Source organism: Lepidothrix coronata, unplaced genomic scaffold, assembly GCF_001604755.1.
Source record: "Lepidothrix coronata isolate B3197 unplaced genomic scaffold, Lepidothrix_coronata-1.0 Scaffold29, whole genome shotgun sequence".
NCBI lineage: Eukaryota > Metazoa > Chordata > Aves > Passeriformes > Pipridae > Lepidothrix > Lepidothrix coronata.
The window spans coordinates 3,668,858-3,682,196 of NW_016690209.1; the positions used below are offsets into that span (position 1 = coordinate 3,668,858).

The 13,339-nt window shown below is 40.4% G+C and overlaps 1 protein-coding gene across 1 annotated transcript in view; it reads right to left on the reverse strand.

Moving 5' to 3' along the window:
* LRCH3 (leucine rich repeats and calponin homology domain containing 3) overlaps positions 1 to 12,786 on the reverse strand; it is a 64,231-nt gene extending 51,445 nt beyond the window's left edge. Inside the window, exon 1 of the mRNA XM_017810456.1 lies at positions 12,574 to 12,786. Within this exon, the coding sequence (XP_017665945.1) occupies positions 12,574 to 12,784 (211 nt within the window). The 5' untranslated portion in view covers positions 12,785 to 12,786. The remainder of the gene's footprint in view (positions 1 to 12,573) is intronic.
* Between the last annotated feature and the right edge of the window lie 553 nt (positions 12,787 to 13,339).

The window sequence follows — 13,339 nt, forward strand, 5'->3', positions numbered from 1 at the left end:
TTGTATACACATCTTTTAATGAAAAAATAAACATTATGAATGCTGGAAGCAAACACATAAAACAAAATCCAAACAGATCTGACCAAAGATGAAAATAATTTTTTTTTCAAATTCAAACCAAAGTGATTCCTGCTCAGGAAAAGGTTTAAGTTGAGGTTTAACACTAAACATTGCTCTTTAAAGGCCGTGATGAAAATTAATCTCGAAATGCAGTAGTCACTTTGAAAGCTTTTGGCTGATTGGCTCTATCCCTCCAGCTCCTTCAGAGAAACATTAGTTTTCTGCATGTGACAACTCTCATCTATACCAGCCCAAATTGAAGAGAATGAAAGCTTTTTGCCTTGCCAGGAGAATTCCTGACAAACACTGAGCCACAGAAGAAAAGCTGCGCGGCAACTGCCCACACTGCATAACAACAATGAGAATTCCACTTCCAGAGTTCTCCATTATTCCGTTTCACAACGACTGTTTCAACTGCTTGTATTTTTAGAGCTCTACGTGTGTATAAAACCCTTAATTTTAGAAGTCTTCATTTGCAAACGTGTAAGAATTTCAACTGGAAAAATCTCAAAGTTACAGAGGAGCTGCCTCACCCACACTAACGACAGGGACACAAGCACGACACTCGAGATGTCTGGGAGCGTTCGGCTGCTCCTCCGCAACACGACACTGCCCGCTGCTCATGAAATACTTGACTGTGTTCCAGCAGAGCAGGGTTTCATTTTCCAAGGCTGCTTCACAAAGTTAGCAGTGAGGGAAGTGTGCAGTAAATGAACTCGTCCCTCCCCAGCCCCCTAGATAAAGTTCCTTCAGGTACAAAAGGAATTACCCAACTAAAAAAAATCAGCTCTCAAAAAAAAAAGGTTTTTTTTAAAGTAAAAGACATGAAAAAAGCTCTGAAAACGGAGCTAAAACTTGCCAGATTCTAAGTTCATGTGCAAACCTCTGGATCCATCTATTATTTTTTCCTATTAAAAATTATAGTATTGTTAAAGGTATACATTTGATATTTATTCAATCCATTTATCTTTCCCAAAACCTCACTAGAATAACAAGCTTGAGTACAAAGAGGGATAACAGCCTTCAACTTGGGTGAATAAGAGGTAAACTAGTAGTTAGAGCATTGCAAAAACAAAATCCCTAAGAAATCCAAGCCCAAACAGAAAATAGTCCCACTGCAACAATCACTCCTTGGATTTTAACCAATAGACTTAATGGAAATAATTGAACTTTAACAACTTTCAGAAATCTGCACAAGGCGTGGGGGAGATAAGAGAGAAGGGCTTTGATGCAGCGAAAGTACTGGAAAACTTAAGGGTGCTGAAATTACAGATTTGATATTCATTGAATTGCAAATAAGCCAATGAATCACACTGCAAAATGGAAGGGTTGGTTGTACACCGAAAATAATTGGCCCTGATATGCAACTTTTGAAAGTCGTTATAAAAATGGCACAGCATTAAAAGATTAATTTAGCTTCAGTATAAATATGGAAGTGATCAGCAAAATGAAAGCACTAAGGGTAGGAAAATGTGAGTCAAGCAGGATATTTGAAGTTATACGAAAGGAAAATTATGATAAAGCATTAACAATAGTGGCAGTACTGAATATTTCACTTGCCCTGAAAGTAACATTGATCTCATTACTGTAAGTACAACATGATGAAGAAAATCCATCCCAAGATCACCAGAAGTACAGAAATGCATCTCTACTTCTAACAAAATTAAAATAAAACTCTTCAGGCTACTATAAAGTATGAATGAGAAACTTGTGAAAAGTCTCACCATAAAACATATCTAAAAATAAAAACATTTTAGTTTATATTTCACCTGATAATATTTAACATTCTTTACAAATAAGAATCACCTCTATGAAACCACACCTACAGCTAAAGAAGAAACCACTGCTGCAACTGTGACAAGGAATACTACATAAAAGAAGGAGAGCACTGCATTTCCTTGGTGGAGAGGAAGACAGCGAGACATAAGACAATAAGACAAGATGCTACAAAGACAATAAGACATAAGACAATAAGACAATAAGACATAAGACAAGATGCTACAAAGTGACTAAAACTTTGGAAATGAAAATTTGCCAGTGGAGTTTGATATTCCCTGAAAAAATTAACACCAACAATAAAGCAAGAATGACTCTTCTGTCACAAGAGCTACACAGAAAAGTTGTTACATAGCAAGTACTATGAAGAAAAATCTTGGACAGCTGGAGTGAAATAGAGTTTGTTATAGTGTAGTTATACTGAGGCTACAGGTGTGAAGCAGAATTAAAGTTACATTTACAATCAATACACACACACCTTAAACACTTGTTCATTAATCTTCTTTCTCATTACAGAAGATTTACCTGTCACAGGTAGGCTGATTAAGTTCCATGAATAAAGATCTCCAGAACACCACAAACTGTTTTTGCCTATCAAAGAAGATGCCACCAGCTTTACAGCTGTTGACATCCTCTGTTCCTTCTCTACTGTCATTCCTGAAGTCACACAGATTCAAATCCTCCGGCATGGAAATAAATAAAAAGACATATGAAAAAAGTCTCTTTCAATGAATTCAGTCTATGTGCAATATAAAACTGGACAAACAATTAAATAAAAGTCCCCCACATAAGATGGATGGCCTGCAATTTCTCTTTTCCTCCTCTCTTCATGGGCCACAAATTGTGTTTTCTGGCTTTAAAATGATATGATTTTGCCTGAGAAGTAAAACAATCCACTAAACAAGTTTCTCTATAAATGCCTCTGACATATGGATGTATTGCCCTGCACACAGTGAGGATGCAGATGTACCACACCGAGTGGAGAAAGCGGGATGCAAAGAGATGGGAAATGCAGTGGTAGGAGGATTTCTTTATGGTCCATAACAGAGAATGGAAAAAGAATAGGCAAGTCTAAAAAGCATAATGTACGTATGAACACACTTTCTTCTAATGTGATTAAAAACCAGACACCAGTGTTCAGCAGACTGGAATATCTCCAGGTGAGGAAAACAGAAGTACAAACAGTTTCTCCAAGAGTGCAGTGGTCGCCCGGCCAGCCTGGTCTGGAGAACAGAAACTCTCAGGATTCTACTCAGGTCTTTTTGTTTGTTTGTTTGCTTTTGCAATCCCTAACAACTGTCACATACCAGATACATTTCTCATCACTGTACTGAGAAAGCCCCAGGGACGTGCTGCAGCCGTTATTTAGAAGAGGAAACCCCTTCCAAAAAACAGACCGGACACCACCTCATTCAAGTTATCCCAAAATCCACTCATACAGCTTGCAAATGCATGCCTGTAAAAACCCCTTGTATTTCCGTTTATCACATATTCAGCATGGTCAAGAATTGAAAAGAACTGCATCATATGGGAAGGATTCAGTCAGTTTTAAAAAATAAAGTAAAAAAAAATCACATTTCTGTCTGCAAATCTAATTAGATAGAAATAATAATTGTGGGGATTAAGATTGTGAAAGTGTTTTTCCCATTTATACACTGCAAATCTGGCAGCACTGGCAGCAATTGCATTTTCGATGAAAATCTATTTTTGCCTTTTGTTTTACCTATCCAAAGAGGAAAAAATGTGTTTTAAGTAAAAGGAATATGAACCAAGTAATATTTTATTTAAATGTGAAAAGCTATTTAAATACTCTCATTTCAAACTGATAACATGTTATTGAAGTGGAGCTTCTGCAGATTTATTTCTTAACCTCTAAAACACACTACAGGGGCTGTGAACAGAAACCACACTGCAGTAACACTGACAGAAAGAACTCAACAGATGCACTTCTCATTTTACCATATCTGTGAAAGCAGAGATGGCAGATGTTTAGAATATTACATCTGCATTACTCAGTTACATAATTCACAGTCAAATCATGTGCACTAGCAATGTGTGTGTGAGATTTCCTTCACCACGCTCAGAATGAAAAGCCAGTTCTGACCAGAACGCCACTGAAAGGCACCCACAGCGAAGCTCCCTGGACTTTCCACACTGTAACTTTTAACGGTAATTATAACCATCTCCTGACACACAGGCATCCCTGAATGATGCCATGTGATTTGCATACAGCAGAGCAGAGCCATGCAACATATAATACTTAAATATTTGCAACAAGTTTACAGCTGAAAGGATCAGCCTGCTGTTTTAGCAAAGATGCGTTCCAAAGATAATTTTTTTACCTTGCTAAGCACAAATCTCCCCCCCTCCTTTGCAAGGCAGCAGAATGAAAGGAAATAGCAGATATTTTATGGCTCCTGACCACATTCAGTCGTGGCCCTCTACAAAAACATTTATTCCACAGCTGAGCTTGGAGCAATGTAATGACAAGCTCCCAATTGTCCTGGTACTATTGTGCTCAGTGACTCTCTTACTCCCAGAGAACAGAGTGAATGACACCAGCTCAAAGACCAGTAAAAGCCTTGGTCTGTGACTGAACTGAGGGGTAATATATATGACCATAAATAACGGTAATAAGTATGACCATAAATAATGGCAAGAATGAATTAAGCAAGTTTAAATTGCTACTTGTCTCATCAACACCCTAAAATTAATGTTCTCCTCGGATTTAAAAGGAATTTTGTACCAAATGTCAGGATACCAGTTATTCCTCTTTTTATTGTCCTAACAGCTTGGATGAGAAGAATGGAGTTGGCAATGAGAGAGGCACTTGAGACAGGGCAAGATTAACGAGGAAAGGAGAAAAGGTTAAGACATGGAAACTGGGATGAAGGAGATGAGGAAAAAAAAATTGGGGCAGAAGAGACAGAACTGAGAACAACATATTGCTGGGAACGAGATGTGACACGAACACAGGGAGGAACCCCAACCTGGTAGAGCACAACCCCCTTCAGAACACCCCATTGCAGAACCCAAAACCTGCTCACACCAGCACTCCTCTGCCCTCAAACATCTGAACAACTCAGAGGTACAGCATCCCACTCTACAATCAGGTTCCAGGGAATGTCAACCTCCTCCTATCTTGTTGGCTCACGTAAGAGAAACCTGATGGACGTAAAGGTTTGAATTGTCCTGATGAGTCACAGGGATGGACCAGAACCCAGAAAATTCAGCTTGCATCTCTGACTAAAATTCAACCTGAATTTAGAATTCAGCATTAGGGAGGTAAACTGGAAGACACACTGATATTCTGTACAGCGAAAACTCAATTAAAATCTTATGTAACGCTGCTGAATCAAGCACATAGACATAGACATAGTCTGTCATCAGAGGTGCCCAATAACTTTAATTGCTCATTTCCTGAGCATATCTACTGTCCACATGTCTTTAATTAACAACCACATACTACTTCTCATTTTCTTCAAGATTTTTCTGTTCAAGTAGATTTTTTTCAGCCAAGATGAAATTACTCTAGGAATCAGGACTGATCACAGTAACAGTCTTATCAAAGACAGTGTTGCTGAAAAAACATTAGGGGAAAAACCCCAGGGAATTACAGAAAGAAAAAGGGATGGTTAACCTGAAAGGTAGTAAATGCTGCTTTGGAAAAACAGATTGCATGTTGTCAGTGCCATATATTTCCTTCATAATGCTAAGCAAATCTTCTAAACTAATCTTTCCATAGGTGGTAATTAATCACATATTTCCATTTTTCTAGATGTTGGGCTTGATTTTCAGTACTCCTGCGAAGTCACCAGGGCATCTGAATTTATTAAGAGTTACACTGAAAAATATTAAAAATAATTAACCCAAAATAGTTTGGTTGCCTAAAAGTTCCAGCACTCAGTATTTTGAGTTTTGGCACTGCAAATTAGCAAATGCTTTCAAACGTTGTACCATTCCAAGCTTCAGATGTACAAAATGACTTGCTTTCACTTCACAGAAATTACATCAAAAATAGTGTTTCAAACCTTTTCAATAGTCTGGAGCACTACCCAAAAGCCCAAGGCAACAATAACATGTTCCTGCATTCAAAGCTAAGTTTCAACAATAAGCTGAATAAAGAGACTAAAATTCACATGGGTCATTGAACAATGTCCCACTGTGGTGGGTGGAACTGAATAGATGCTCCCTAATCCTGCTGCCCTCTGCACAGACCACACTGTGGTTACAAACCATATGTTCCAGCAGCCAACACCTGGGCTGCACAGCAAGTTGGGGTTTTTTGGCATATCCTCATTTTGGAGAGAACAAAATGAAGTCTCACTCTAGAGAGACTTCTGAGCTTTGTCAGTGAAAGCAGCAGTTTGTAGTGTAGAATGGTAAGGGAAGCTGAAATAAAGGACTATTGGGACAGCGTGGGGGATTTCAAAGTGAAAAATAAACCCTGTTCTGCACATACCCGGAAGTACTAACGTGGGCAAAACAATCCCATAAGGAAAAGACCACAACGTCTTATCCTTTGCATCTTCTCCCGATATCTGTAATCCAGAGAACTAAAGCAATACTTTAATGCACTGACACATCTAACCACATAGACACTTCTAACATGAATGGGTTTCCACCCCTCCACTTTGCAGAGGGGTGACAGCAGAAGAAAGCACCCTGCATAGCCCATGCCTTCAGCTAAACACACAACTGCAATTCATTCAAGTTGTTTTCCCAACACTGGAAACAACGAGATCCAAGCCTGATTAGTTATCAAAGAGAGAAGAACCCTTGAATTGAATTATAGCTTTTTGGTAGCTATATTTATTTTTAACACATGCTACACAATCTGCAGCGTTTGTTGGAACTAATTCTTTACTGATGGTTCTTCTATTGAATAAACTAATTACATCTACTGCATTCTAAATCTAAACCTAAACCATCAGTTTAAAATTACTTACATAAAATAATGTATTTTGCCAAATGAAAGCATGAGATCCAAATCTGTCAGCAGTAAAGTTTCACTGAACGAAATTCAACTCCGCAAACCCTCTTGTAAAAGAAAAAATTCCTAGGCTCATTGACTCAAAGCCCAGCATGTTGTTTTACAGAAAATAATTAGCAAATGTACAGCAGGTCAGTGGTAAAAGGTTACAAAATAGAGTTAAGGTGTGACTTCACAATGGATGCAAGTCAGTCTAGGCTTACACATCTGCCAAAACAGATCCTCGTTCTCATCACCCATATAGTCCTTCCACCCTTTCCATTTGCTGGCACTCAGGCACACAAGGAAATGCAGCGAGCTGTCCAAGGATTTGATCCAAGTAGTTATTGGCTGAGCTTTCAGCCAGATAAGTACCAAACAGCTTGCTGGAAGGCACTGTGATTGCTGGTGTTGACTGTGCAGCAGGAGATGAAGACCGAACTTCCCCTTTTGGCATCAGCATAGAACTTGGATCACATTAGGCCATGCATTTCTTACTGACTTCAGGGAGTACTTAACCAATATAAATGTGTTACCTCCAAGCACAGGTAGAGACACAGCAGAACAGGGCTAGAAACACCATGAGAGAAACACAGCCATTTCCTTTTCTCCTAAATTCTAATTTGTCTTTCGTGTGACCGCAGGGCTCAATATATTCACCTATCAACCCTTTCCCTCCTTACTTTTTATGTAGTTATTTATCTCCCAAAAATATAACTGCAAGTGCATTTGCAGACAAAACAGTATTAAAAAAATAAATCTGATTACGATGGAGACAGGAAGTGGAAGACTAGGGAAGTAACTGGAAACACCAACACCACTTAGAAGAACTTGTAAAATTTTGATTGTGAGACTTTATTGTTTGCTTTAAAAGATAACAGAGGCATTCTGAATGTCACGTATTGCTTTTATTGCCACAAGGGTTAGACTACAACCTCAGATTCCCAGTTGCCATAAAACATTAGGCAAAAAGACTGCCTGTGTGCCAAGAAGAGTTAAGCATTGCTGCAAGGCCTCAGGTCTCCATCAAAACCGAACACGTCCAACAAAAACGAACCATAAACTACAACAACTCTGCTGCTTGTGGCATTTCAAGGGTAACAACAAAAAAAAAAAAGGCAAGAGAACTGACCTTAATTTACCAGCTTAGTAAAGCACCACTCTTAGGCAATTCCATTAGTCTAGACTAAGAATTGCCAGTATTTATGCACAGAACACACAAGATCAAGACTTTTCAATAACAGAAACATAACAAGAAGGGAAACGAGGGAACAATAACTAAATTAAAAAGGGATTGACACAAGTAGGAGCTAAGACCAAAAAATACAACTGAATGGAACAAGTTGCATTACTGTCTAAAGTCTGGGGAAAAGTTATTCTCTCTCCTTCCCACTCTTACAGCTACTAGAACCTCTGGAGAGTGTATTTGTTTGGGCTTTAGTAAGGGTAGAGACAAGTACACAAATGCCAGTAAAAGACTCTGAATGACCCTAATGACATGTTAGGTTCTTAGTTTTAAAAGTGAAACTTTAGATAATCTAAATACCATCACCGTAAACTCTGCTGACAAATAGCCTGAGACTTGAACACCAATCCCACTTCCTTCCAAGTTATCTTACAGATCATAATAAAATTACATTCAGGATACAGTAACCTGAAGAGGTTTTTTCCCAAACAATTATTTAATTTTAGTCTGGCTTGGATTCTGCTTTTGTGGCTTTAAGAACAAATGTTGGGAAACAGGGTCACTGCTGTATGAGCCATACTGCAGTTCTAGAGCTGTTTTACATTTCATCAGGCAATATCAGCTGAACTTCTGGCAGGAAAGAAAAATACCAGTGAGACCCTTTACTGCAGAACACTCATACAGTCACTGCAGACCTTCTAGATGCACGCAAGCACTTAGCATATAGAAGTTATATTGACACTATGGTCAGATTTTACCATTTCTATGGAGAGCTGCTAAGAACAAAACTACAGAGATATCTTATTGGCAAAGCCATTCAAAAGGCACAGCAGACAGTTTTATTCTTTCTTTTATCACTATTAATATATTCCAGAAACAAGACATGTAATTATCTCACTAGTTCATTTCCATAAAACAGCCATTTTTTTTTTAATCACATAAACCCACATATTCCCATTTTCTCCTTTAAAAATGTAGACAGTGAGTGGTTTAGGAAATTACAGCTGTCACGGAGGGTTTGAAAAATAACTTTTCTGCTTGATGTATGCTTTAGGCCACTGGGAATGCTGTCAAATAATGACATCACAGTCTACATTAATGCTGGCAAAATGCAACCATGCTTCCTTTCATATTTAACTCAGGTGGTTTATAGCCCTTCCTCTTCCTATTCCCTGGCCGAAAACAAGAGTGGAGTGAACAAATGGTTTGTAACTCAACCCAGCTAAAATGGGTAGAGATCATGCCTGTTAAATGAAAGAGTGTGAAAGAAAAAGAGAAAGAAAAAAAAAGCTTCATTTGATAATGAAGCTTGTTCATTCTTCATCATCAATGAGCTTTGTAAGCCTGAGTCACTTCCTAAAATTCCAATTAATTTGTAAGGGAGGAGCACAAAGGGATGAGATACTCTTTCAGTGTCTAAGTTATTAGTTATTACAACACTGCATTTCTTGTACATGAGCCGTCCCACACGTACAAGAACGTTAGATGGATGACTGCATCACACACTGTAGGGAGTCACCTTCCCACCAATCCATTCCAAAGCTCTCCAGCACAAATCCCACCTTCAGTTTGATTTTACACTATGTGATCCTAATTCCTGTCGAAGTACAAAACAACCAGAAACTCACTAATACTTTACTGCCTGCTGAAGTTACCTGAGCAGTTCTAAGAATAACCTTGAGCACTGATCTTGTTTTAAAAAGCCACATGTGGGTCTTCATCTGGAGGGTGGCTATGCCCAGAGCAGCTGAGGCTCTGATGTGACTAGAGAATCCACTTTCCACTGAAAAGTTTAGTGACCAAGGCAACTGATTAATGAGGACCTTAATTCTTCCACCAATGCCTAAAAGAAATACTATGTTAACTTCAAGAATGAAAGTGCAGCAAACCTGACCTGATTTCACTTTAGGCAGCCTTGCTAAGAGCAGAGAGTTGGACTCAATGATTCTCATAGGCTCCTTCCAACTTACAATATTCTATGATTCTACGATCTGTTTATCAAATGCTTGTCCAAAGTCAAGATACACCTGTCAGAAACTTGGCTCTGATGTCTGTTTAGGGAGGGGTTAAGAATGGTACCTAGAAGCTATTACAGCTTGAGCACCAGGATTAGTATTGGTCAAATCTGAACCCTTAAAAGATCCAAAGCAATGTGACCTTCTCATTGATTTAAAATCTGACAAAGCACCTTATGGTTGACATCAGCCATCACCAACCCCAAAATCCACAGAGAGTACCCAACTAAACTCAATCAAGCCTCTAATCTCTAACACCCTGTTCCTACTGACCCGCTTTGCTGGTTCACCCGCGTTAACCGCGGCTTCCAGGCAAGGCCAGTGAATCTGTTAAGGCTCGAGGCTGGTTTTCCGGCAGGATAGTTACATTAATGAGGGATGTGATTCATTCCCACCTCCTAAGCATCGATGTGGTTACAGTGACACGCAATTACTCTTATTACCACAAGAATGGGGATCAGCTGTACCACTGTAACATGACCCACACCGGAGAGGTGCCTATTCAGGCACAGAAGAAGAGGAAGGTTTGCACATCCCTCATTTCATCTCCAGTTCTGTAGTTTGGGAGTAATTCCAATGATGTTTATGACCCACTTCGTGTGCTTGGAGTCTTTGTGGCACAGCATGTAGAAGGCACTTGGGAGTCTACAGTCTGGGGGGTTGTTTAAAGTGTTTATTGTGAGTGTTTGTAACACCTAACATGCATATACATTCTATCACACAATTTGTGGCTACTCCCATACAAAAGAATTGCAGGTTTCACAAGAAACTGATGTGGGGAAAGAAGTGGATTAAATTTGGAGCTGAGCACTCAACTGAAAACTGGGGGTCAGAAACACTTGCATGGATTTTTTGCCACTGCTCAGCCTTATTCAAACAAAAAAGTCATAGAACAGACCATGCTAAAAAAAAGGCACAAGATAAAGTTACTCACAGCAGCCTCCAAAACAGAGAATTTAAACAGAATGTGTCGTCCCCCCCACGCTCAATAAGCTTTGCTTCTTACAACTTAAGAACAGTTCTAGCTTTTTTCTAAGGTTCATTGTGATGATAAATGCACAAAAGTGTATGGCATGCACTGCCACTTATTAGCATTTAATGCTTCTTGAACAATTACAATGCAAATATTCATCACAATAGATGGGAACCTTGGTGGAAACAAGAATTCCCACAAATTGTTTAAGAGTACAGTAAATGAATAGTGTTATAAACAAAAAGCCCAAACCCCTCACAAATGTGTGTGCTGCATTTGCTTATGGATTAGCCACTGCATTTGTACCAAAAAAAAAAAATTATACCCCAACATGAAGTCTTTTCTATTTATAGATGTGTTCAGGTCAAGCAAACCACAGTTATCTCCTGGGTTTTCATGGGTGTTTTTTTTTATTAGTGACAGATTTTTGCATAAATAGGATGTTACAGGACAGAGTACGAAGTCAGACCATTTTAAAGGAGGCTCCATTTTGAATTACTTGACTGACAGTGTAACCAACACACCAGCAAACATGGTAGCTTGAAAAAAAGTGACGTTTGAAGTTTATTTCTAAGCTTTCAAGCTACAACTCCACACAAGACACTAAAATAAATCTAAATGACTGCATCAGAATCAATCAAAGCTACAAACAAATGGCACACCGACACCTTTTAAAACTACTTTTACTTCACTTATAGAACTGAAAAACCAGAATAAACATCAACTAAATCTGCTCTATATAATGCATTAAGAAAATTGCTACATCCTGCACAAACTCTCATCGTTTCCCAAGTCTCATCTCTCTATTTAATACAGTAACATATAAACACACTCCATAAATATGTTTTTGCTTATGATCAAGGTACTTAGAGGCAAAGTATACCTTTTTAGTCTACTGTTATGAATATATCTGAGAAGCAGAGGGATAAAACCAGCTCCATTGGTTACTATACCTTATAAAGTATTCCATATTCCTTAATATCCTTAAATCCATATTATACAGGAGAAAGAAAGAAAAGGGATGTGCTTATGTTCACAGTGCCTTTCATATCTTGTTTATGGCTGTCTTAAACTACAATAATAAAAGTATAAGAGCTTACAGAGCTTATAAGAAATTGCTGTCTTTAGCATACACACACCTGACAGCTCTTCTGGGAAAGTTGGTTTCCCCTGTCAGCAGCACAGGACAGATTATGTGTATATACACACACTCACATATAGATACATCAGACCAAGAACAAGGCTGGCTAAAACCACATCAGCGAGCAGCAATACTGAGAAAAACCTCACAACTCTTTTTAAAACACCCCCCGATAAGGGAAACACTTCAAAGCGGAGATGATAAATTAAAAACAACAAACGGGAGAGATCTCATCAGACGGGCAGAGGAAGGAGAACCCTGCCACAGCTCCTCCATCCTGCCTCAGCCGAGAGGAAGGGCGGAGGAGACGAAACCGGCTTCAAGGAACTAAGAAACAGCAAATCGGTCACCTCAGACTCCCTCCCGCACAGGCAGCCCCCCCAGTCCCTCTCCGAGGAGCCCCTGCCCCCGTCCCCCGCCGCCTCGCCCCATTCACGCCCCGTCCCTTACCAGCCTGGGTGGTGTCGCTGAGATCGTGGTTGGCGGCGCTGGCCCGCGGGTAGTCCCGGAGCTTCCTGCCGCTCAAACTGAGGGCTCCGCTGGCCGCCGCTTCTTCTAGGGCTCGGTCCAAGGAGCGGCTCCAGGAGCCGGGGGCCGAGGGCCCGGGCGGAGCGGGACAAGCCGCGGGCATCCCAGCACAGCCGCCCTCCGGCGCCGCCATTTCCCCGCCGCGGCCCGCCCGACGGCGCATGACAGCGCGGGCGGCAGCTGCGCATGCGCGGCCACCGCCCGGTGGGCGCAGGGACCGCGCGGGGCTCCGCGTCAATATTTAATTAACCCGAATCGTCCTTTTTTCGGGGCTGCTTTTTCCCTCTCGCCCTGGGGTAATCTGGCGCCCAGCTTCCCTTGACGTGGCTGCACACCTTCTGAAATGGTTAAAAATTCTAGTTTACCCGCCGAGGTGGGAGGTCACAGGTTGGTTTTTGGGTGAGCATCGATCACCGCTGCTGTGTGTCAGACCCTTTCCGGCAGGAAACCAAGGATAGGGCGCACAGATCCCAACCAGGCGGGAAAAGTAGCAACCTTATCAAATATGTTTACAGGCAGTATTTTTTCCTCCACCACCAATTTGTAGCAGCATTTCCACCGTTCGTGCCTCCTGCCAGCACGGCACTCCCAGGCACAGCCGCGGTGGCTGCGCGGGATGTTCCTGTAGCACAGGATTTAAATGACAGCGACTTCTCGCTAGCAAGACATGTCACAGCAACAACCAGTG